The 24,835-nt window shown below is 41.5% G+C and overlaps 1 protein-coding gene across 2 annotated transcripts in view; it reads right to left on the bottom strand.

The window, feature by feature from the left end:
- Nucleotides 1-24,835, bottom strand: part of TBC1D9 (TBC1 domain family member 9) — a 130,830-nt gene that overhangs the window by 8,926 nt on the left and 97,069 nt on the right. For both annotated transcript variants that reach the window (XM_036998692.2, XM_036998691.2), the window contains 9 exons: nucleotides 24,531-24,701; nucleotides 23,837-23,987; nucleotides 20,958-21,172; nucleotides 18,982-19,099; nucleotides 17,161-17,446; nucleotides 16,735-16,864; nucleotides 6,556-6,654; nucleotides 6,312-6,380; nucleotides 2,311-2,551 (listed from right to left, as the gene is read on the bottom strand). In XM_036998692.2, the coding sequence (XP_036854587.1) occupies nucleotides 2,311-2,551; nucleotides 6,312-6,380; nucleotides 6,556-6,654; nucleotides 16,735-16,864; nucleotides 17,161-17,446; nucleotides 18,982-19,099; nucleotides 20,958-21,172; nucleotides 23,837-23,987; nucleotides 24,531-24,701 (1,480 nt within the window). The remainder of the gene's footprint in view (nucleotides 1-2,310; nucleotides 2,552-6,311; nucleotides 6,381-6,555; nucleotides 6,655-16,734; nucleotides 16,865-17,160; nucleotides 17,447-18,981; nucleotides 19,100-20,957; nucleotides 21,173-23,836; nucleotides 23,988-24,530; nucleotides 24,702-24,835) is intronic.

The following is a 24,835-nucleotide window of genomic DNA, read 5'->3' as shown; positions in this document are numbered from 1 at the left end:
TTGTAGCATTTGATAGTAATCCCTCATTTCTACTTCTGTTGACCATCCGTTCACTAATTTTCAGAGGGAACTTAATATCTGGGGATTGATATAAAAGTTACTGACCTGTCTTTTCCAGAATTCAAAAGTTTTAGTTTTTTTTTTTTTTTAACTTCTACAGAATTTTTCATTTCTGGTCTACTTGTCTGTCTCCATAACTACGATTGACCCACATGACTGACATCAACTCTGAGAGTTCTCCGAGTAATCTGGGGTGAGGTTTACTTAGCTCAAGACCTCGATTGCATTTTAAAAAGTCTATATATACTTTTCCAATGTTTTCACTTTCTTGGACTTCAAGCCTCTCCTTCCTTCCTTGATGATTTTTCAGAATACTTTCCTGGTGGGAGCTGACTGAACTTAATTAAACATCTGTATTTATTTCTCTTAGTTTCTGCATGCAGAACCTGTCTCTTTTTCCTTCTCCTTATTTCTGTCTAAAGATAATGTTTAAAACTCCCTTTTAATGGACACCAATATGATGACTAGTAGTTACCTTGGGGTAGAAAAGATTAGGAGAGGGTCTAAGCTATCTGTAGCCTTGTCTGGGTTGTTGCTGTTTTTTAAAAAGCAAAATTTACTTACATGTTACTTGTGTAATTAAAAAATGAATACCTCCTTCTTCCCTTAAGAAAATTTCATTTGTTGTCCTTGGTATAGAGTAGTGAATAAAGGATAAGCTTTCAAGACAGACAGCCCGCCTTTTGAATCCTGGGCCCAGCACGTATGGTGCAGTTCAGATATGTATTGATTTGCTGAAAACCAGTAGCCCAGCAAGTTACTTAACTCTCCTGAGCTTTCTTCTCTTGAACTGAAAATGGGGATACTTATGGTAAGCAAGGAGGTAATAAAGTGTAACAGTGAAAGCACAAACTGTGCCTTCAGAAGTCTGGGCTCAAACTTAAGCCCCAGAGTGTCTGTAGCTGTGTACCTTAGGCAAATGAACTGAACAGAAAGCAATGAGGGCAGTGCCTAGAGCAGAGGACAGGCTGTTTAAATGTCAGTTATCATTACCACCTCAAAGCTATGTTGTTTGGATTGAGTGACAAAGTATGAGTTCTAAAGCATCAGAACAGAGCCTGCACTTAATAAAGGCTTACTGCTTCACATCCTCAATTTTAATACTTCAGAGTGCTTTATACAATTTTTTCTTTCCTAAGTGGACCTCATCTACAACTGCTTTGTTTTTTTTAAAATCATCAGCTTCCTGTCCCTTAAGTCCTCTAGTCATTATTCTTAAAGATCTAGGGCACTTTTTCGAGTCATCATTGGCTTTCTGCCTGACCCCTGCATCTTTCCTTGGGTTTGTCACTTTAAAACATGGCCAAGGTCACAGAGTGGCACAACAGAATCAGGTTTTTTCTTCTTATCTCTTTCTGGCAGCCTGGCATAATGCCTGCTATATCAACAACCTCACATTGGGAGGACCAAGCTTGACCATGTAGCTTTTTTTCAATTTAAAATGGAACAAGAATTCAATAGAATATAGGGTATTAAGCAGGTCAGACTGTGAGGCTGAGAGGCAGAAACCACTTGTGAGGTGTTGGGTGTGCATTCTCATGAGGGATCACCCCATCTCCTGGCAAAAAGGGGAGAAATGATTTCCATTTAGACTGCAGAGCTGCTGTGGTTTCTTGAGCCCTTTATTAAAAACTTTATGAAATGTCTAATTCTATGGAATGCATGTTATCTATAGATAAACATTTTGTTAAAGAAAAGCAATCCACCCAAACATTTCTTTTACTCATGTAAAGTTATCATGGCTGTGGTTTCAGCATTGAAGTTGGCATGTTATCATTTTGGGAATTGTCTGATAATGTTTTTTAGCTAGTGCTGAAGACTATTTAACGTAGAAGGCAATGATTTCATCATATAATACATCCATTAACTACACATGAAATTTACAACCAGCTGGAAAATCTTAAAATATGCTCCTCTGCCCTGTAAACCCCATTTCTGAAGCAGTGTGGGGCTGTGGTCCTGAGGGCCACACTGAGGACCGTGTGTGTGTGTGTGTGTGTGTGTGTGTCATGGCCCCATCACCCCCTCTAAACTCATGCAATAGTGTCCCGTCCTTACTCAGCCCTGAGACAAACTCTCGGAAGTTAATCAGAGAATCTCCATTTTCATCTAATAACTGGAATAAGTGGGAGGTCCTGAGGGCCACACTGAGGACTGTGTGTGTGTGTATGTGTGTGTGTGTGTGTGTGTGTGTGTGTGTCATGGCCCCATCACCCCCTCTAAACTCATGCAATTGTATCTTGTCCTTACTCAGCCCAGAGACAAACTCTCGGAAGTTAATCAGAGAATCTCCATTTTCATCTAATAACTGGAATAAGCGGGAGGCCAGCACATCTGAGTGAGTCCCACAGGCCCAGGGAAAGAGGAGAGCAAACATCCCCTTGAACTGCTCAAAGTCAATGCGATACTGCTCGAGGTAAGGCAGGCTGGGGTCGTGCCGGTCCAGTGCATTGCTGCTCCCGCCCCAGTAGCAGCTGGTTAGATGCTCTGCCTGGAAAAATCAAAGAACAGGATGGTTACTGGGGACTCTATCTCACAGCAAATACCAGGAAGACAAGGCCTCCTTCCAGTTTGGAAGACAGTGTGCATCTGTGGGGGTAGAGCTCAGGCCTCAAGGTCTCCTCTGTCTTCTGCGTGTGCCACACATTCCTTCATTTGACCTCCCCCCACCAGCTCCATGGCAACCATCTCTGCAGGTGACACCCGGCACCGAGATTGGTTTCAGTTACTAAAGGTAGTAAAGAAAGCATGGGGAACAACACTCACAGTCCCCATGCCCTTATTTTCTTCCCCCTTACACACACTCACAAGCATTTTAGAAATAACTCCCTGAACAATTTTGTTTTTAAATTTAGAAAAAAATAAATAGAATGTTAACCTGAAAAAGGATCTGTAATTTAGACAAATCTGACTGCTTTTTTCCAGGTGAGGTGGTAAAACCCAAGGTTAAGTGGCTTACAAAAGGTCACCCAACCAGTTAGTCAGAACAGAATTATGATGAAATTCTGGGTTTCTGAGCTTAGTGTCCCATAGACCCCCTGCCTCCTGGTCACCCGAATCACATAAATATTATCATAGTCACAGTATTCAAGCTACAAATGCATGGGCCTCCTATTTCACACATCTGAAAATAGCTGTTGAAAAATTATGCATAGGGACCACTATAGTGAGGAGAATGGAGATCTGCATCCAACAAAAGAGCTTCCTGTTTCTGTCCTTGGAAACAAGACAGCCTCTTATTCACAGCCTCTTCATCAAGGTCATATTGATTCTGGTAGAAATATACACCCATTCCAGGAAGACCACAAAGATAAAGTATGTAATTAGAAAGGTCCGGAAGGACACCCCCACCCCCACTTACAGTTAGCTCTGCATGGGGAGACGGGAGGGGCATGAAAACCGGTGCTTTATTTTTACTTTATTCCCTTTTGCATTGTCTATTTCACTATAAGCATTTATAAATATTGTAGCAGAAAAAAGCCCTTTACAGAAATTTCAAAACAGATCAGAAGCCCTAGGGGTTCTGGGAGTTGGGGAGTCCATTGTGATTGTGTAGTATCCAGCTTTGCTCTCACTCAGAAAGAAGCAGAGCAGACTGACATCTGCATCCCAAGTGCTTACTGGGAACTGTAGCTGGCAACCTAAAAAAAAGCAGGAGTGGCAAGAGAGGAGGAAGGAGAGGTGGAAGGTAGAGCCAGCCTCAGAGTTAGCAGTGTAGTCTTGGCTGCAGAAAGGAAGCTTCTCAGAGTCCCCCAGGGCTTTGGGACTGCGTTCCTGGCTGTGGGGCAGAGACAGTGGTGATGTCCCAGGGAGGCCTAGGCCAGGGCCCAAGCAGCCGGGGCTGATCAGGAGTCCTCTGAATCAGATGCCAGCAGCCCTCTAGGTAGGTTGGTGTTAGTGAATGTCCCCAGGAGGGGTCCTCTTTATGTGAGCTACGTCAATGAATAAAGGTTACCCAAAGCATTTCCTCCTAACTGAAGCATCCCAGTTTCTCTGGAACCAGGCGTAAGTGTGGGTGCAAGCACTTTCACGGTGTTCCAACTATCAGGAAAAGACAAGCCATGCAGACCATCTCCCCGTTCCTTGATGAGACCCCTATGCCATCATTTGGGAGTTAGAGGCCCAGAGACTGAAAAAGGACCAAAGGACTAATTTAGAAAGAGTTTGAGAGAAACTAGGGCAAACAGGCCCTGAAACACATTTTCCACCAAATCTGCCTCAGGGTGGCAGCCTTTTACCCTTTCCCACCAAGTTTTACCCCAAAGACCAGGCAGTGAGCTCCTTGGGAGAGCCTACATCTTTTCCTTGTATCTACAGGAGAATCCCCAGCTGATGGCTTCTTAAATGATTAAAAAGTCTGGCAAGGGGTCAAACACATAGTAAAGCCTCAATAAATGTGTGTTGAAATCAATTAAAGCCTCAAAAGACTCAAGAAAGAGTCCTTCACTAACACTTTCACTACCTTGGGTTCCGAGTATCAGAGACCCTTTTCTGTCCCTGATACCAAGTCTCGGGCTCTTTCTTGGGGTGCTGAGGAGGCTTAGGGTCTCATCTATGTGAACACGCTCTTAGGGCTTGGCTTTGGAGTATAAGCAGAGCTTACTGTCTCAGGCATACCCTCTGGGCATGAATGGCACCCCTGGGACCTGGAGGGGCACAGACCAGAGCATGCGGAGGTGCCAGGGGAAGAAGACATGCTGCAGCAATCTCCAGGTCTGGGTCTCTGGTACAACTGGCCCTGGCTCTCCTTTCCCTGGTGTCCCCAAGAGTTGGCCTCCCTTTTCTAATGTCATAGTCCCTCCCATTATCGGACCATGGTCTTGCTGCTTCCAGCTGTTTCTCCACTTCTGTCTAGTTACCCCAAATCCTATCCCCACTACCCTGTGAGGCAGATCTCTTCTGGTTCTCAGCATCCCTTAAAAATCTGTTTTCAACTGGATCATTATATATTTTTCTGTTTTGATCCAAGCTGGATCATTAAATTTTTCCTTTATGAAAGAGGGAGGGATCTTCCCTTACGGATAATGAACCAACATGGAGCAATTACCTACAGTGCTTTACATATATGGCTAAAACATGGTGGAGACAGCAAACTACAGAGACTTCACTGTCAAGGGCTGAATGGTGGCTGGTGGGGGCACTGCAGTCCACTCTGCTGGTCATGCTGCTAGGCTGCACAAAGCCCACCACTAGGCAGCTGTGAAGCCTCTATCTCTCTGCACCTGTGTCACAAGAGATTGTACATGCAGAGACTGTACCAGACTGACAACTGATCACTAAGCTACCTATGCATTCAACATATTTGGAGTACCTACTGGGGAGAGACACTATGCTAGGTACCAGTGAAATGAAAATAAATGAAACAGTGGTACCCTCCAGTAGCTAACAGGCAAATGGGAATATTAGCAAATACATTTGCAGCCATTGTATTCTCTAATCCTAATATGTACTAGTTTTCAACTCAACTCTTTGCATCTGTCCCTTTCCATTTGTTCCTGTACTATCTCTGCAGTTCTCAAAATAGCCAGGCCTAGATAAAAGGCACTATATACAAGAAGCTACCCAATTAGAGATCATGATAAAATTGGTACCCACATAAAAGGCACCTTTTCACTTAGTTCCTGTCAATTGACACATTTTAATCTATGATGCTGATAATGATAGTTATGACTATAGAGCATTTTTTCGAGAAGGAAAACAATTTTACATTGCTTTATTTATTAACATAGTATTTTCTTATGCAGGCTTCAAGATTGGTATGGGCTGAATTATGAAACAAATATCAGAAATTTAGCCAGTTAGGCTTTTCCTTAGACATCTGAACAGCTTCTTTCTTATTCCAGCTACATATATTTTTTAAAGGGTGCTTTAATATAGTTTAATACAGGAAAACTGTAAGTGTTCTTTAGTATTGTTTATTATAGGAAGTTACAATTTACAAAAATTTCAGGCAGAATTTAAACTCACCTGCCATCTTTTCAATGAGTATTATTTTCTTAAGTCCAAGGAAACAGCTAAAAATATTATATGGAACGAAAGAAAGCTAAAAACATCAACTTGAATGAGTTGTAAGAATATATGTATTTTTCATATCAAGTACTCCATTTTTATATTCTCAGTTCTGTCTTCATTTTTTTTTGCACATTGTGACTCATGCTGCCCTAGCAATTTAACAGAAAAATGTAGAACCGAGTTATTAAAGTAAACTCTTTTGCTCCCCTGAATGTACATGAATTTACTCTGAGACTCACCTTGAAAAGAGCATAAAGTTCTTCTAGTTCATCAATAGTAAAGGAAGTTTCTGTCACAATGGTTCGGACCTATGAAAAGGATAAACCATTTGAATTTTATAAACTCGAAAGTGTCATATTGGGAAAGTTCTAGATTTTCTTCTTTTAAATCATCTGCAGCCTGTCAAACAAGAATTTATGAGTTGGCAGGAATGCAAGGAAGGATGGAGAGAGAAGTCCACATTCTCTTTCTCAAAGGACTCACCACATTCCGTTTCGTGGTATCCTCTAGGGTCTGGATCACCTTCAGTCTCTGCTTGAATCTCATCTGCTCAATCAAATCTGCCCGGATAGTTCCAAATTTCTGGAAAGGAGCAATATGGGTTTTTCCGAGAAATCTGCTAATGCATGCAGTGTTGTGTCTGCAGGATTGATGGAGACACAATCCAGATACATAGGAGAAGTTTCTTGTGAAATGACAAGGCATCATAGACTAAACCTTTATTTATTTAAAAATGATCTAGCAACCACAAATAAGTAACAGTAAATTCTCATGCTTCTTAGAATTGAACTAAATTTCAAAGCCAAATAAGTCTTCCTCAAATCAACATTTATAGGGAAGAAGAGGGGTTAAATAAGGCTATAAGGGCCATTCATGCATGAAAAATGCTTTCAAGGAAGAACTTTCTTGACAAGAAGAAAGGAAATATCCAAAGCTAACTATTAGACCAGTAGGTTGGAAGATGTATTTGTGGGATGCTCCTTTTCCTGATGTCTCATTTAATAGTATTTGTCCTGTTCCAGAAACCCGCAGTTTGCCTCTGGTTGACAGACACCACAGACTAGCTGTCTTTTCAAACTCCAAAATGTCTAGTGTTGCCTGAATGTTTTTGTTGGACTAAATTTCAAAAGTCAAATGAGTCTTCCAATCTGAAGGAAGAGAAAGAATATGTAAAGTTTTATGTATCTTAGTGGTGCAAAAGAATAATAAATACATAAATTCTGCTTAAAGCATGAAGCCTAACCTGTGGAAACAATGGTTGTGATGGTTAAAGGATAATGGCTGACATTTAAAGGGTAAGGGAAAAGCTGACAGATAATATTAAGTGTTAACAAGAGAATGGTACAACCAAGACTCTCATTTGCTGCTGGTCAGAGTATCAGTTGCTACTATCATTTGAGAAATCTGTCTGGTAGTATCTATTAAAGCTGAACAGAACCTATGACCCAGATATTCCTCTCTAAAGTGCACACCCAAAAGAAAAGTATATATACTATTTTGCCAAAAGACATCTAGAATATTCATAGTGTCACTATTGGCCAAAAGCAATAACCACTCAAATGCTCATTAAGAGTAGCATGAATAAATAGTGGTATTATCACACACGGATTACTATGCAACAGTAAAAATGAACAGTTTGGATAAATCTCACAATCATAATGCTGAGTAAAGGAAACCAAAAAGGCACATTCTGTGTGATTCTATTTATATGAAGTGAAAAAATAAGCAAAATTAATCGGTGGTATTAAAAGTCAGGAGGGTCATTAACCTTGGTTGGATGGTTAGTAAGAGGAAGGGGACACAAAAGCCAACTTTGGGATACTGATCTGGGTAATGGCTACATGGGTATGTTAAACAGGAAGCTTAGAGAGAGCCTTTGTACATTTATACCACAGAATACTACTCAGAAATTAAACACACACACACAAAATCCTATTGATATACACAATGACTTGGATGAACCTCAAAGAAATTATGCTGAATGAAAAGAAGACAAATCTCAAAAGAATACATATGACATATTTTATGTTTGTAACAATAACAATCATGAAAGAACATAATTATAGAGATGGAGAACAGATTAGTGGTTGCTAGGGTTAGCATCGGGATACGGGATAGCTTGATATGGTTATAAAGAGGTAGCATGAGAGTTTTGTGGTGATGGTACAGTTGAGCATCTTGATTGTGGTAATAGTTATGCAAGGTATATAAGGTACCAGAGGTATGTAACATGGCACAAAATTGCACAGAGCTACACACACACACACCACACAATCACACAAGTATGTATACATCTGGTGAAATATAAATAACCTCTGTGGATTATGATAATGTCAATTTCTTGGTTTTGATTCTGTACCCAGGGTGTTTGGGATGTTAGCACTGCAGGGGAGGGGCCTGGGGGAAGAAACACATGTGACTTCCTTGTACATTTCTTTGCTATCTGCTATGAATCTATAATTGTTTCAAAATAACTTTTTTTTTTCTTAAGGAGTGCCTTTGAAGTTACAGTGTAACATTTTAGAACAGAACACAATGAAGAAATTTGAAAGTGAGTGACAATTAGGGAGTTGAGAAATTACCTTTGTGTTTAGGTACAGTATGGGTATACAGAGAGTTAATAATTAACTAATTATTAATAAATGAGGACTAGCGTTATCTAACAAGCCAAATATTAGAGACAGCTCATGGATGTCACAGAGACTGTCAGTTGTCTCTCCTGTACCTGTCTGTTCTCCACTCACACACAGAATTCAAAATTTCAGCTGAGAACCCAGATGCTCAGTAAAGACTACATTTCCCAGCCTCCCTTGCCACTTGTTGTGGCCAGATGACTATGGATGTGAGTAGAATGGTGAGGGCTATTAAAGGAAAGGTGTATTAAAGGAAAGGTGTATAAAAGATAGGATCCACCCTATCTTTTTCCTGGGGGGATAAGACATTTCTCAAGAGCTGATAAGAAAAAGCCTGAGTGCCTGATGTGAGTGAGCTCAACACCAGCCTGAACTGTCTGTGCAGACTGAGAGTGAGAAAAGAACCAGTTTCTGTCTTGTTTACCTCTATTTTGGGGTCTACTGTTACAACAGCCTAGTCTGTAATTCCAGCTAATACAAGAACTAAAACTTATAAACTACTTAGTATGTTGCTTGGTATATATTTATATGTTTTGCTTTAATTCCACTTAATTCTGTTCATCTCTTTATCCCTCACTGGCTACTTCTTCTCTGTCTCTGCGTACCCTCTCTGTCTCTCCACCTCAGGGAACCCCAGGGCTTAGTCTGTAGGCCTCTTTTTCTATCAACACTTTCTCTCTAGGGATTCCCAGTCACTGTTCATCTCCTCTACTGTTACCACTCTAGTCTAAGCCACTATTGTTTCTTACAGTAGCCTCTAAACTGATGTCCTTGCTTCCTTGAGGCACTGCACTTTTATTTTCCCCCTGGAAGCAAGAGTAGTCCTTTTAAAACCTGCGTAAGATGATGCCTCTCATTTGCTTAAAACTCCAATGGTTTTACAGCTCACTCAGGGTCAAATTCCAAGTCCTATGCAGGCCTACAAGCCTCCATGTTCTCCCCCTCCCATAGCACCTCTCCGATCATCTGCCATTACCCTTTCCTCACCCTCTACAGTCACAGGGGCTCATTGCTGTTTCTCAAGACCATCATACAGGCTCAGCCACCAGCCAGGATCCCTGCCTGGCTGCCCTCTGCCTGGAATGTGCTTCTCTCAGATATCCATGAGCGTGTTCCCCTAGCCATTTGTGACTCTGCTAAATGTCACTTCACCAGAAAAACAAACCTTCAGAGAAACAGCATATCCCCACCTGCTGCCCTGCTGTGTTCCTTCTCCCTTGAGTTTATCATTACCTTGCACAGGTCTTTACTTGTTAGACCTGTCACCATCATGATGAGACGAGGGCACAGCCTATATCCACCAAGCAGAGGACAGTGCTGATCCGCAGTAGGGGCTCAACTTATATTTGGGGAATACACTGAATCCACATGATAATCCCAAGAAGTAAGTCTCTTCTGACCCCCATTTCATAGACAAATAAACGGAAGTTTAACAAAACTCATTAACTTGCCCAAGTCCACAGAGCTGGTAGTGGGAAAGCCAAGTTTGAACCCAGGCTGATTCCAGAATTTGCACTCACAGCCTCATCCTGGGAAGATGCCCTAGCAGTTCACTGCTGGGACTTGCTGCAGAGCACAGCTGGTACTCAATTAATGCATAGGGTTGCCAGATTCAACACAGAAGAATACATGAGACACAGGATGCCTAGTTAAATTTAAATTTTATAAACAATGAATAATATTTTTACTCTAAGTATGTCTAAGTTTTGTATTTTATCTGGCAGCTTTATAAATGGCCTCTCTCTATAGGTTACTCAGAGTTCCAATGGGCTGAGCTGTGTATCTGAGGCATAGACATTGGCTTCATGACTGCACCAACCATTCTATCAGACCATAAATTCTTCCTTGTCTCTGGGTAGAACAGAGCAAACATTTTGGAGCTCAACAAAATTTGACTCAAATTCTTGTTCTTTCACTAATTAGCTGTGGGACTCTGGCAATTCAGTTGAGTCTTCTGATTCTTAGTTTCTTCCTCTGTAAAATGAGGCCCTAAAACTGTCCTTATAGAACTGCCATTAAGGATAAAGATCCATTAATATAAAGTAGCAATAATAGTTAATATTACACCTTAGCTTGGCAATCTTTGCAAATTGCTAAGGAAAGAGTTATTTCTACCCGAGCCTGACATTCCAACAGCCCAGTATGTTTTATATTTAATTAACGTCTGTTCCCAGCTAGCAGCAGATCTGCTGTTTGCTAGGCAGGGCTCTTCCCTCAGCCAGGCCTCTGGCCCAGCGCAGACAGAACACAATGGCCCTTCCATCTGGAGCAGATGGCCCTAACCTGAGAGGAAATCATGGACTCCAGGTTGCTGGCTGGCTATTTCTGGAGGATTTTTAAAGGAAAAGAGCAATGAGAATGGCTGAGCCTTGGTCTCTCTCTCTCTCCCCCTTCTCCCAACGCTTTTGGAGCAGCTGATAGAATGGAATGCTAAAAATAAGACAAACAAAAGTTGGCTCAGTACATCCTGGAGTCAAGATTTCCCATTACCCAAGACAAGGGCAAAGGCCTGGGTATAATACCTTCTCACAGGCACTGCACATTTCAGTTCCAATGAAAAGAACTAATTCCCTAATGTAACAATACTTTTTCTAACAAACAGAATTTAGTGATGGGGGTGAGGGAGCCTTAAATTATTTTGATTTTCTAAAACCTCCCCTTCCTTAAATAATAAACAAATTTATCTATCTTCTTTACATCTCTTTCCTAATTAATTTTTATCTGAATGTTTTTTTGTGGCCTGCTCCTAATTTTCCAATCTAATATCTTATGTCTTTTTGAGCTGAAGGGCAATTTTCAGTGCAGGCAGTACTTCTCTTCTTGCTGACATTTCCATTCCCCCAACCCCAGCCACCATTGCTCATACCAACCACCAACTAGGTATGCAGCCCCTCATATCATGCCACCCTCACCAACCCTGTGTGTAGGTGATCCTTTGTCTCTGCACAAACCTGGAACAAGGAGCAAGCAGCTCAGATAAAGGAATGATGTGGAGATGAGTCTATCCCAAGTTCCCAGTTTATGTTCTCTGGCCTCTCCCACCCCCACCATCATTCCTGAGTGGGACAAGAGGGAAACCTCTCTGTGGTGCCCCGCATCCTCCAAAGCTGTTGCTTGCACTGCTGGGAAGACAGGGATCACAGAGAGCAGACACAGATTTTGAAAAGAGACCACCATCAGGGCGAGGTGCTACCAAGTTCAAGAGGCTCCTCTTTCTCAAACTTCCAGAGAGGACCAAAAATGTCAAAGGCTACACCTTAAAAAAAATTCTTAATCCATAAAGCCATGAAATGATTTGAACAAACCTGCTTACCACAAGGAGAATTTTAAATGCTGAAAATGAACTTTAGAACCTTACTGAAACAAAATTAAATTACCAAAATAATAAATTCTGAAGCAAAAACAAATTTAAATTCTGAAAATAAGTTTCAGAACTTTACTGAAACAAAAGAAGGCATCATTTCTAAAATCCAAACTCTATGGTTTACTTCTGCTTTTAAACAAGAGTAGGTTATTGAAATTATGCTGTAACGTGCCTTTTAAATGTTTCTTAATTTATGGGGCACTTATTTTTCTGGTATATAGAATGGGGTTCACTACTGTTAGCCAGATGGAAGAAAAAAAGCACATATCTTTAAATCAAGCAAAATGTGCTAATGTTGTAACTAAGCTTCCATGAACAACAGATGGTAAACAACTTAGAGGTCTACATTTTTTTAGCAGGGGGAGGAGCATGAACAAATTTTTAAAATTGGACTTGAAAATCAAAGCTGTGGATTAGCAAAAAATGTCATGCCCCAAAGGTCTTCCTGTTAGAGAGAGATAATGAAGGGCTTACAAGTGAAATATGCTGTCTAGAGTTTGTTTAAAAAATATCCCAGAAAAAGAAATGAAGGAGTTAGATGAAACAGACAGATCAGAAAAAGGTTGATAATTGTTGGGATTGTGTGATAGGTAATGGAAAAGCATTATATCATCCTTCTGACTTGTACTGTGCTTGAAATGATCTACACAGCAGAAATGAAGATGGAAAAGAGATACACACCAAGTGTTGATAATGTATCCCCAGGGCTGAGCACGATGCCTGGCCTAAAACAGGCCCTTATAAAACCTTAAATAAAGATTTCTGAATAATGAAGAGACAAATGATCCTGCTTGCATCTCTGGGTCTCCTCCCACTGGCACACTGTGGTTATCTTCTTTTAGGAGTTTATTGCTTTAGCCCCTTTCACCCCATTTTGTTACACAGGGAGCAGAAATAATAGACTTGAAGATAAACTCACCTCAGCTCCCAGTGGCTGTTGGGTACCTTGCAAATCAATGAGTGATTTCAAAACTAATCACTAACTAGCTTCTCCTGGACCAACTGACCTCATGACCTTATGTACATCTACAGTTCCATCTCCCTTCCAGCCACATCAGCCCCAGTGGCTCTGCCTTTAATGCTAAGGAATGCTTATTTGGATCCTGACTCTGTCACTTTCTAACTGTATGGACTGAAAACACTAGCTCCATTTCTGTCAAGTTAGATTTTCACCTTACAATGGGTCACCATGCCCCTGGTGGGGCTGTCTGCAAGCACCCAGCACCCTGCCCTGCCCAGTGAGTGGTACCTACTGCCCTCATCACTAATAAGCCTGACACATAATCCTAAACTTTCATAACTGTCTGTCCTGCACAAATTTCTTGTGTTTTGTTAGCCACATCCCTTCCCTGCTTAACGTACCACAGATTAAACCCACCAGGATTGGTCGTAATGAACATGGAGAAACTGCAGGTTTCTGCCTGCTGTGAGGTCTTTTATGAATATACCCGTGTGCCTTCTAGGAGAGTCATCTTAGGCTAGAGTCAACTTGAAGGCTGGGACTTGGTCTTCCACCTCTGCATAATGCCAATGCCACAAAACTGTTGAGCCTCACGCACAGGGTGCACAGAGAAGAAAACTGCCTCTCAGACTGTCTATAGCATTCCTTCCAGGAGGGGCTTGGGAGAACGTAAAGCAACCAAGACTTCCCCTACAAGGCATTTATGAATAGTTATCATCTCTACTTATGAGGTGAAACCTGATAGGTATCAGACCAACCACTAGCAACCTGGGGAGCCCCTGACCAGATCTCAAAGCTGGCTGTGCTTTTAGTATTTTTCCTCTTTTTCTATTTTCCTGGCTAATTACCCTGAAGCACAGAAAAAAATGTGTTGCCTGCCTCACAGCACTCCAGTGTCATGCCCTAGACCAAACCAGTTATAATCAGCTCCTGCGACTAGTGGCCCCATTCTGCATCTAGGACAGTGAATTCTCCACCCTCACCAGACACTGCAATCACCAGGGGAACTTTTAAAAAATACTTATTCTTAGGCCTCATGCCAAAGATTCAGATATAACTACAGCCTGGGAATGCTTTTAAAAGCAAGGCTTAAAAAAATTATTTTTTTAAAGTGATTTAGTGCATAGGCAGGATTGAGAATCACCAATCTAATGTTTAGGAGTTTGCAGTGTTCTCTTTAGGCTGACATACTGTAGATATCAGGGAGCCACTGGGAACTTACAAGCAGGGCAGTGACACCAAGCAGAGAAGAGAAAATACAAACCCAGTCATCGTGCAGTGAGAGGCTAGGTAGTGCAGGCATTGGTATAAATGATATCCAGGCGGAGGAAGGAAACTGCTACTGTGTCCTGCAATAGGGAGTCTGGCAGCCTAAGGGTTCCCAGTGGGGATCAGCCAGACAGGGTGTAAATGGAAACCAGTCCTCAGTCTGGTCTCCATTCTCTTCTCTTTCCTGTTAAAAATGATGCTAGCTTGTCTGCTATCAAGAATAAAGCTGAGTTTCCCTACACCAAGATTTATTAGTTTGGTCCAGAATTTTCTTAACAATAAAGGTTTTAGGGGATGCCTTTAGAAAAACAATCCACAGCTATAATAGTTAACTACTGTCTTTAATATGGCCTTGTTTTCTAGAAAAATAACCATGCAAAATTTCTGGTAGAATACTACCCAAAAATCCTGGAGCAATGGTTTTTAAAACCTCATTATGACTATAACCAGTTTTGGAGAGAGTAATGGAAACATCACCCCTAATCTCTACTAGTGAAAATATAAATTAGACTTCATTTATGGAAATTGGACACTGTGTGCCAGGAGCATGTAAGTAATTCATGCTTTTTGAGCTATTGCCATAAATCTGTTTCTAAGAATGGACTCAAAGAAAATAATCAGAGATGTGATATTTGTGTACAAGTATGTGTATTTGTGTACAATCAGAGATGTGGTATTTGTGTACCAGTATTTGTGTATGTGTACATATATACACATATTGTGTATATATGAATAATAACAACATTGACATTTACCCTATAATACTGAAAATTTGGAAGTGACCAAAGTAAAAGTCCAACACAAGGGGACCAGCTAAAAAATTCTGGTGTCTATTTAAGCAGAGTATAACAATCTGTTAAAACCATGTCTTCAAACAGTATTTAATAGAGAATGCTCATAGTATATTTTAAGTGAAAACTTGAATGTTACAAAGTACTTTTTGTAGGAATGCATTTTTAAGTGTACATGGTAAATATAAAAACATACTTGAAGGAAATATGGCAGAATGCTCATAGGATATACAGTTGACATTTAAACTGTGTGGGTCTACCTATAAGCAGATTTTTTCAATAAATATAGTACAGTGTTGTAAACATTTACTCTTATGATTTTCTGAATAACATTTTTTCCCTATCTTACTTTATTGTAAGATTATGACATATAGTACATATAACATATTAAAATACATGTTAAGTGACTACGTTGTCAGTAAAGCTTCAGGTCAAGAGAAGGCTATTATCTGTTAAGGTTCTGGAGAGTCAAACATTATGCTGGATTTCTGACTGTGGAGGGAGGGGTCAGGGACCCTAACCCCTTCATTGTTTAGAGTCCAACTGTCATTTATTTTTTTTCATATTCTGCTACAGTTTCCACATTAAAAAAAATAAATGTAGATTATTTTTATAATTCTAAAACATACTAAAAATATTTTGTTTTTACTATATGTACAGTATCAATGAAAGTCTTAAAAAATTACTAATTTAAATTATGTTGAGTCTTTCTCCCAACATAAGTTTAAGACATATATTTCTGAAAAGGTTTCTGGATCCACACTAATTTTAAAAATACACTAAAGTTTTAATTCTCTTGAGGAGAAACTTTCTGACCTCAGCCTGTCCCTCATCATTTCTCCCTTATTCAGGTTGTTGCCAGTTAAAATGCTGACAATCGCCAGCCATGCAATCCCAAAATATCTGAAAAGTGCGTCGTGTGCTCAGCAGAAGAGTCATGTTCTTTCTTAATGATCATTTCTATAAAAGTTTGCAGAGGCAAGAATGAGGGAATGAAGGAGCCAGGAGGTGTTACAGGCACTGAGTCCTTGGGACCCCACAAACCACCAAAGGCTGTGGGGCACATGGCAGCACAGTTCCTGCACCCCTAGAAGCTTGTTAATGCTGCTCTGGGATTCAGACCAGATCCAGGTCATCATATTCCAGAAGGCACCCTTCCGCACCCAGGCCAAGCAGTTTTAGAGGGATCCTAGGGCCCTGGTTGTCCTCTAGATGATACAGGGTATTCTACAAGTTTTGGATGGGAAGGATTGACTTGTCTGTTTCAGCGATGATCTGAGTAATCGGCATGAGAAAAGGAGGTGAGCTGATTTGTGCAGGTCAGCCTGCTCTCACCAGCCCCTCTGCAATCCTCCCAGAGTTGAATCTGACCTGCTACTTGATCAGACCTCAGGGTGGGCCTAGCACAGAACTGGAGGGCCAGACCTGCTCATGGCTTTAGCCTATTTGTTTCATGGTCTAGAAGATGTCCTAGATTCCATTCAGTATCCATCTCTGGAGCTCAAAACTGTCAGCTCTTTGTCAGAACGTAAAGAAAGCAGGCACCCCCATAGATAGCAAAGGAAGTGTGTGGCAGACATCCAGCTGATCCCCTTTAGAGTATTTCCAGGGTGCTGTAATGCTCAGGTAGGAAACATGACTTACCTCATAGGAAGTTCTGATGAGTCTGAAGATGTCTACCTCAGGGTAAGGCTCCACATCATCACTGAGCAGGGAGTGCAGGTGAGGAATGGGGGGCAGCGTGCTGTCTTTATTGGTCACACTGTCTAAGTACCTGGAAGAAGAAATGGATCAGAAGTCACTGGAAGGTGAATCTATAATTCTCCCATTATAGTTCTCCACTCATTTACTGCATCTTAAGACAAAAGACAAGAATTTCCTTACGAACAGAATGGAATTCCCTTAACTTCTAAAGACAAAACACATGAAAATAAGCCCTTAGGCACAGAGGGAGGTGGGCATTGATTACTACCAAGCCAGTTATGACTCATGAAACCAAGGGAAAACATAGATGGAAACAGTACAAGAAGAAACCAGAGGTGGTCTTCAAACTGAGGCTTCGTGTGTTACCTTCCCAAAACAGTCATGGCCTCCCCGTCATCCTTACAGCTCAACAGTTTGTCCACATTTGCATCCAGCACAGCCAGGGCCAACTGGAATATTACTTTGATTCCTTCATAGAAGAAACAGTCGACAACCACAACGGCACTCTCAAAGGGCATCACACTGAGAAACAGGGTGAGGAACCAGGACAGGGAGATGGTGGAAATCACGCCCAGGTCCTGCATGCAGTCATACAGCTGCGGGACACAATCTCGTGCTAGCTCCTCGAACACTCCCTGATCCACCAGGGCACCTGCAGGAGGGGGCACAAAGGCCAGGCGTTATTTCATGGCGTCTCTTATGAACTTAGTCCAACAGCCTGAATAAAATAAGCCAGCTCACAATTGCTGCAGAGACAGAACTCTGTTCCTTTCTCTGCTGTTTCGCTGTTACTGTGTTACTAGTCACTAGACCAACATGTCAACACGGCCCAGTCACCAGATTAGCTCTGGCTGCACCTTCTTGCTCTAGGGTCTTCCTGTCCTGCTTCCCTGTCCTGTCATAAAAGAACAATGTCATGACAGCTGGAAGGATTACTGAAATGGTCTGTTCACAAAATTTTCATGTGTTAAAAAGAGAACCACAGACCCAAAGGTAGAGTCACTCATGCTAATGGCCTCATGTTAGCAAACCAAGACTTAATACCTAACCTAACCGCAGTGTCAGCGCCCCAGGAATGTGACCTTTGATCAGTCAACATAGGACTTCCTAGTTAGCACTAGGAAGTTTACTTAGACTCATTCCATTTCTTTTATGAGGGTGACCTTGCCTAAAACAATGGGCTCTCTGCTAATAATTTCCTTTTTTCTGCTCCCTTTCCACCTTTAAAAACCTTTCCTTTTCTGCAGTTCAAGGCAGCAACTCTTTACTTGCCAGAGGAGATGCTGTCTGATTCAAGAATTGCTTAACAAAGCCAAACAGACCTTTTAATTTTACTTTGTTGAATTTTGTTTTTTTAACATGTGATTATACAGTTAGTTTCTTTTGTTGGCAATGTAATGTTTGCTTAGGCATGAAGTGTATATCTATCTACCTCGCTCCACTTCTTGGCAAACTTATTTTTAAATAACTTCTCTTTTGGATGCATGGTCCCACCCATGGGTCATTTTTAAAAAATGATTGTTTTTTAAATTTAAAAGCATTCCTGCTGTACACATTTAAGATCAACTTACGGATATTTCTGGAGAATATTTCCAATGAATCCAGTTAGTGTTCAAAATGTTTAGAAATAACAGAACACAACAGGGAAGCATAAAGCATACATTTTACGACACAAGCAACAAAAAGCTTGTCCTGCTAAAATGATGTCTAACACTCGAGTGGATTATATATAAAGAGTAACAAATACTTTTTTAAATGCTCACAATTACTGTTTGTTTTGCAATGAAACCCATTCTGAAAAATACCTGAGAAACTTAGCTTTAGATAAATCTTTATATGCTATTTTATCCACTCCTTTTTTGAATACTTTTGCCTTCCATAGATTCCATTCTTGTCATGGAAGAATTCTTGTCAAACTTTTTTAGGTTGATGGTCAGTGTAGTTGGAATAATTCTCACATACATACCATAGAGTGACACCTATATCAAATGTTTCTAAAATAATTTCTATAATAATGACACGTGTATTCTCTTAAGCTCCATGGGGCTCCTTGTGTACAATCTACACTGATTCAAGCCTTCTCATTCCCATTTGGTAACTGCAAATAGTGTTCCTGCTGGTATCCTAGCTGTAGAAACATCTCCCTGATGAGAAACGGGTTAAAATGTCAACAGCTTCCCCACATACCAACAACTCTGGTGTTGTAGTAATCTGGAAGCATGCGCTCACACAGAGCCACGAGCAGCCAGAAAGCTTCCTCCTCTTTGGCATAGAGCAGCAGCACTGAGGTGACGATATTCATGGCCTAGAGGAATGAAAGAGGATGTCATCAAATATATCTTAACATGCAAGCAATTTGTTAACCTAAAAAATTACTGAGTTAGACTTACAAGGGCCAGCAAAATTTTCTGAAAGGGCCAGACAATACATAATTAAAGGTTTTGTAAGCTAGACACATTCTTCTGAGTTTCATTTTGTTGATAACCCTTTAAAAATGTAAAAACCCTTAAGTCTTTGAGCCTGTAACTGTTCGTGTTTCTTCCAGACCACCAATATTCACAAAGGCCTGAGCTCCCACACAGTTAAATGCTCATTCAAAGCTTTGCCCAAAGGCTATTTGACAAAGCATTTACCTGCTAAATTCTGCCTATTTTTAATCTTTAATTTAGTGAAATAAATAGTTCCCTTTAAATCTTTCATAATGGTCTCTACAACCAAGTGCACAGAGCTTGAGGCTCTCCTTAGAGAACAAGGAGGGCTTCCAAAGTTAATACCTCACCTGGAACTTGCATCTGAATGAGGATGATAGTAACAAATAACAGTGATTTAAACTCTAAGGTAATGTACTTTATTAAAAGATTTTATCAGATAGCTTGTAACCAATCAAGGTTCAACTAGTTTAATAGTCTACTTAATTGAAAGGAGGAAGATCAAAAGATGATAAGGAAGTCTATTACATGAGAAGCCAGCTAACTCCTGTACTGCTTTTGATGTTTTGGAAACCAGTAATTGTTCATCAGACTTTTACAAAATGTCAAAAAAGGAATTTTACTCTAATAGGTTCTTTCTTATAAGTCTTAATATGTTCCCAAGTGAAATCATTAAAATTCCACTTGGGAACTAACTTGCTGATTCTAGTACATGGTTATGTTCATGGTTAGTTCCTTAGTCATTCATCAAGGTTGGGATTTTTTACTTTGTAACAGGCTCTGTAACAGGTATTGGGGGATGGGTAGGTGGGGAGAGGGGGCATTGTAGGGACAAGTCTCATGGGCCTTACATGCTGGTGTCAGAGAGATAGACTAAAGGTGTAAATGTTGGTTAATCAATTTTTGTGTATATTTTCAAATTGAACACTATCAAAAATAATGTGGTAAAGGGTGACCTGTACTCTGTGTGTGTGTGAGTAGAGGAATTAAGCCTGCTATAGCTTTTAGCTAGATGGTCAGGGAAGACCTTTCTGAATACATGGCCTTTAAATCTAAGGTAGCATTATCTTGGAGCTTCCCATGTATGTACCAGTATAAGATTATTTTAGATGGTATGTGGGCAACATTTTCTTTACACCAAATGAATTAAGCATTTACTTCCATGTATATTAAAATATAATCATAGCATGTGAAAGATATACTCTCAAGGACATTATTGCTTAGAAGGATACAAAATAGGAACTTTGTGGAACTTAGAATCCAGAATTATAGGCCTGGTGCTGAGGCATGCTCTCTTATTACCCCAGGAAGGGATGAAGGGTGTCTCAGGGAGCCCCCAGAAGTGACTTTTTGAAGTCTCCCAGCTAGATGGTGGTAGATCCAGAAAGGGCACTCCGGTCCCCCAGCTCCTCTGCTCAAGGAGGCGGTTTTCAGCCCAGGGAGATTTTGCTCCCCAAGGGACATTTGGTAATGTATAAGGACATGTTGATTGTCACAGCTGGGATCTCTGTTGGCATTTAGTGGGTAGATGTTATTAGACAGAAAAGTTATTGAACATCTTACAAAAGCACAGGACAGCCCCACACAAAGAATTATCCAGCCCATGATGCCAGTAACGCCCAGGGGGAGATACTCTGGTGCAGTGGTTGTTTTGTTAACATAAAGCCTTTCTTCTTCCCATTTACTGGCTAATAAAACAATTTTTTTGAAGCCTAAACCATCTGTGTCATTTACCTGGCAATACCCTATGTTAGGATTTCGAAAAGCATAAGCTGTTAGGACTCTCCTCAGAGCGGCAATGCCCATTTCATTCTGGAAAGCTGGGTGCTCTGGAAGAGAGCGGTGCAAATCCCTCTCGATCTCCTCCGTGGCGAGATTGTACTTCCCCATGGACTTCTCCACCAGGTCTTCGTAGTACCCCGGGTGTGTGGCCTTCTCATTGATGGCCCCTAGGAAATACAACAGATGCGGTTTTCGAGTGGAAGCCCCGCCCTTGGCCTGCAACCCCAACTGACCAGCTGAACCTCTTCACTTTCCCTACTACTCGGAGGATGCGTGTGAAGCAGTCATGAAATACTGTGGGTGATGTGGCGCGGCAATGGCAGCAAGGCTCATGAACCCCCTTTGTGGTCGCTCCCTCTTTCAGCTCTGTAGGAGGCTGGTTATTTAATAGCCTCCCAAGTGAGGGCCTCCAACTACAGACCGGTGCCAAGGAACTTCTACCAACAATCTTGCGGGGCTGCCCTGGGGGAGAGGCACCTGAGCCGAGGTCTCCCTGTCTCCCTGTCTCAGCCCTTCCTTCAGCCACAGCAGCTTTGCTGCTACTTTATTAGGGTTTTAAAAGGAGTTTCTGTCTCTCACAAGTCTGAAAACTGCTTGCTAACACATATGAAAAATACACTTGTTAAAGCATAACCCCCTGAAGGGCTCAAACAGTCATACTGAAGAGTAGGGGGAGAGATCAGAATACTCGGCGGGATTTTTAGAACTGTAGGGCAGTGAGGGGCCTCCTGGCAGTGGTGAGCCACTGTTCCTGCTGGGAGTTCCTCAGGTGGTGGGGATAAGGCTGGAGACAGGGGTGAGAATCACTAGTTTGAGATACTTGCATTTTAAGATTCTTGAAGACAGAAAACCTTGTATGAAAATATCTAAGTTTAAATATAATTAAATATAATTTCTGTTAAGTATAAATTATATGCATACACATATATATGTATAAAATACACATACAAATGTACATATTGTGTGTGTGTGTGTGTGTGTGTGTGTGTGTGTGTAATGACAGGGTAAACTGATTTGTATTTACTGATCAGAAACTAGAGCCCCTGGACTGGCTCAGTCCCTGTCACTGACAGTCACTCCAGAGCCAGGCTTACCAGCAACTTAACATTGCTCAGTGCTCTGTTCTCAAGGGAGCTTTGCAAGGATTTCTTGCCACCTGGCCTGCACATCACCATGGGTATCACCATGCATGATTCAGTGGCCCTAAGAGTCACAGGAAGCAGGGTGGCATCCAGGCAGGGAGTGGGCTTCTCTGCAAGGGCAAGCAGGGCTGCACATGAACCACCCCACCCCCACCCCCAACCATGAACTAAGTAGAAACATGGGCTCAGTTATCCATGCCACAGAGGTCGCATGTCAATCATTTTGCCCTCTGGCTCACAAAGGTCATCACTGTTCGAGAAAACCCTGGGTTTAATGAGTCTCTGTAACAGGACTGTGAACTGCTATATGTGGTTTTCTGGCACTCAGTTTGAGTTTCATTTTCATCAAAAATGTGCTGTAAATAACATCAAATTTGAATAAGGAGGAGGAAAATGGAATTTCTCGATTGCCCTGTTATGGATCTGAATCAGGTTGTGAAGGTGACATGTTCACCAAACACAAGGAAGACAGAAAACTGGATGGTGAAGATATTTTTGGGTGGATTTGTAATCAGAGATGCTTTGACTCAAATTTTGGTTTCCAAATGAGGAATTATGGCTGGTCTACTTAAGGAAAATGAAAAACAGACATGTAAATGAGGCTAGAACAAAGTAGTTTTACATGAAACTAAAAAAGCCGATTCTATTCCCCTACTTCTGAGATGTTAACACATCTTATTGTGGACAATTACCATTTATATCTACTTTTAGAAAGAGTTACAAACTTCTCTCTCTTTTTTTAAAGCTTTATAAGTTCGGTAAATATTCTTTAAATTCTAATGTCATTTTTAAAATAAGAGGGTTTGATAATAGTACTTGTTTTGGACCATCTTAGTTGCAAGTAAAAATATTCACATAAGCCTATTTAAGATGATTACATTTCAAGCCTCTAAGCAGTTAAAGTAACTTAAAGACTAGTGTCGCTGAAGGAATGTCCTGATATTTAAGGCAGAATCAATCCCTGGGATATACTGGATGCTTGAGGCTGGGAGGAATGAGGGACTGGCTTAGCCTGAGGGGCCTCCAGTTCCTATGGCAGGCCTCAGAGGTTTGCCCAGCAGTGTCTGGTGGGGCAGGGGCCTGGCTGTGGACCAGTGGAGATGGACACATCTTTCCTACAGGTCCACAGCACGTCCCTGTCCGTCTTCCCTGGTATCTCCAGCTTAAAGTGAAAGTATGACCTGGGTGGGTTTTCAGTTCCAGTGCAGATTCTGGCCTCTCCTTCAAGTCTCCAGTGATAACCAGCAAATTCAAGAGGTGGCAAAAAACCAAGGCTGAGGCTTTCTCTTTCCTCTGTCTCCTCCACCCCTGGCCTGGTGACTGCTGGGCCCATGTGCCCCACTTAAACGTTTTCTGTGATGTTGGCACAGCTGGGCAAGGGAAAAAGGACTCCAAAAATCAGAGAATTATACTCTTTTCCTTCGAGTTCTCTCTTTTCCTAAGTAGTGTTAGTTAAGACAAGGAAGAGACTATGAGGACTCATGGCAGGGGATGGTGGCATCAACAGTTGGACTGCTGACTCTGAGTCCTATATTTTTATTGAAGGATTTCAACACTCTGGTGAGAAAAGGACACTTAGCACTGAATTGGGGCATGTTTGAAAGAGCTGGGATGCATGACAGGTGGTGGAAGGGAAGCCTGGGGCTCCGCATGCTCCAGGGCCCTGCTCCCACCCAGGCCTAGCTGTACCTGAGAGGAGCAGCCACAACTCCCCCCGCATGCTCTCGGGGATGCCCTTCAGCACCAGCTCCCGTGTTTTCTCTGTGCGGTACATGCAGATCCCTTGCCCATATTCAGCAAAGTGTATCTTCCAGGCTTGCTCTTTCAAAAACTCTTTGGCCTGAAAGGGATAATGAAACGTCACTACATCCCAAAGTGCCTTCAGGATGGTAAGGAGAACTTGACGACAGGTCAGTGTATTTTCCCTAGGGAATGGAGCAGTTTTATGCTCTGCACAGAACTTACAAGAATGAAAGACTCAGATTTTCTAGAGCCCTCCCCTAATTTGACACATGTACTGTAGCCTGTGGTTCTGCCATGAAGCTTTCTGGTTCAGTGTCAGGATTCTACTTACCTGAGAGGGGTCAGCAGAATGCAAATTATACCTCCAAGTGAAAGTGAACTGACATTGTTTAAATGTGGATTGAAAAATTTATGTACTTATTTGTGGGTTGACTTAAAAACCAAGTCCTCTTACCCTCTATAACTCATCTCCTTCCATGAAGGAGTCCCTCTGAAACCTACTAACATATATAGAAAAATCTACCTTACTTATAGAAAAATAGCTATTTACATAGATACTTATAAATCTACTTTTATTAAAAGACTTTTTAAAGCTATCAGTCTAATACAGGAAGTGTCAGGCAGGAGCAGAGGCGCCCACCAGTTTCGGGTCGAACTCCCCAGGAGACCGCCGCCGGTACATGGTCATCAGGGCCTGAGTGGCTGTGGGTGCGCTGCTGCCGTTTAGGTTAAGCTGGCGCTCTCCGTCAGCGTCAGAGCTCATGCTTCTCTGGGGGCTGGAGGAAATGAGGCTGCTGGGCCGAGAATACGCCTGCCAATACAGAGAGGAACAAGACCTGGAACAGTATGTACTGCAAAATCTACTTCTTCAGTGTCCTCTGTTACAGATACTAACAGCTACCTCATGGTTCCCAAGACATTTCTTGCTATGTGAAGAAACAGGAG

This window comes from Manis javanica, chromosome 5, assembly GCF_040802235.1.
Source record: "Manis javanica isolate MJ-LG chromosome 5, MJ_LKY, whole genome shotgun sequence".
Classification (NCBI taxonomy): Eukaryota; Metazoa; Chordata; class Mammalia; order Pholidota; family Manidae; genus Manis; species Manis javanica.
This window is presented reverse-complemented; position numbering and strand designations above follow the sequence as displayed.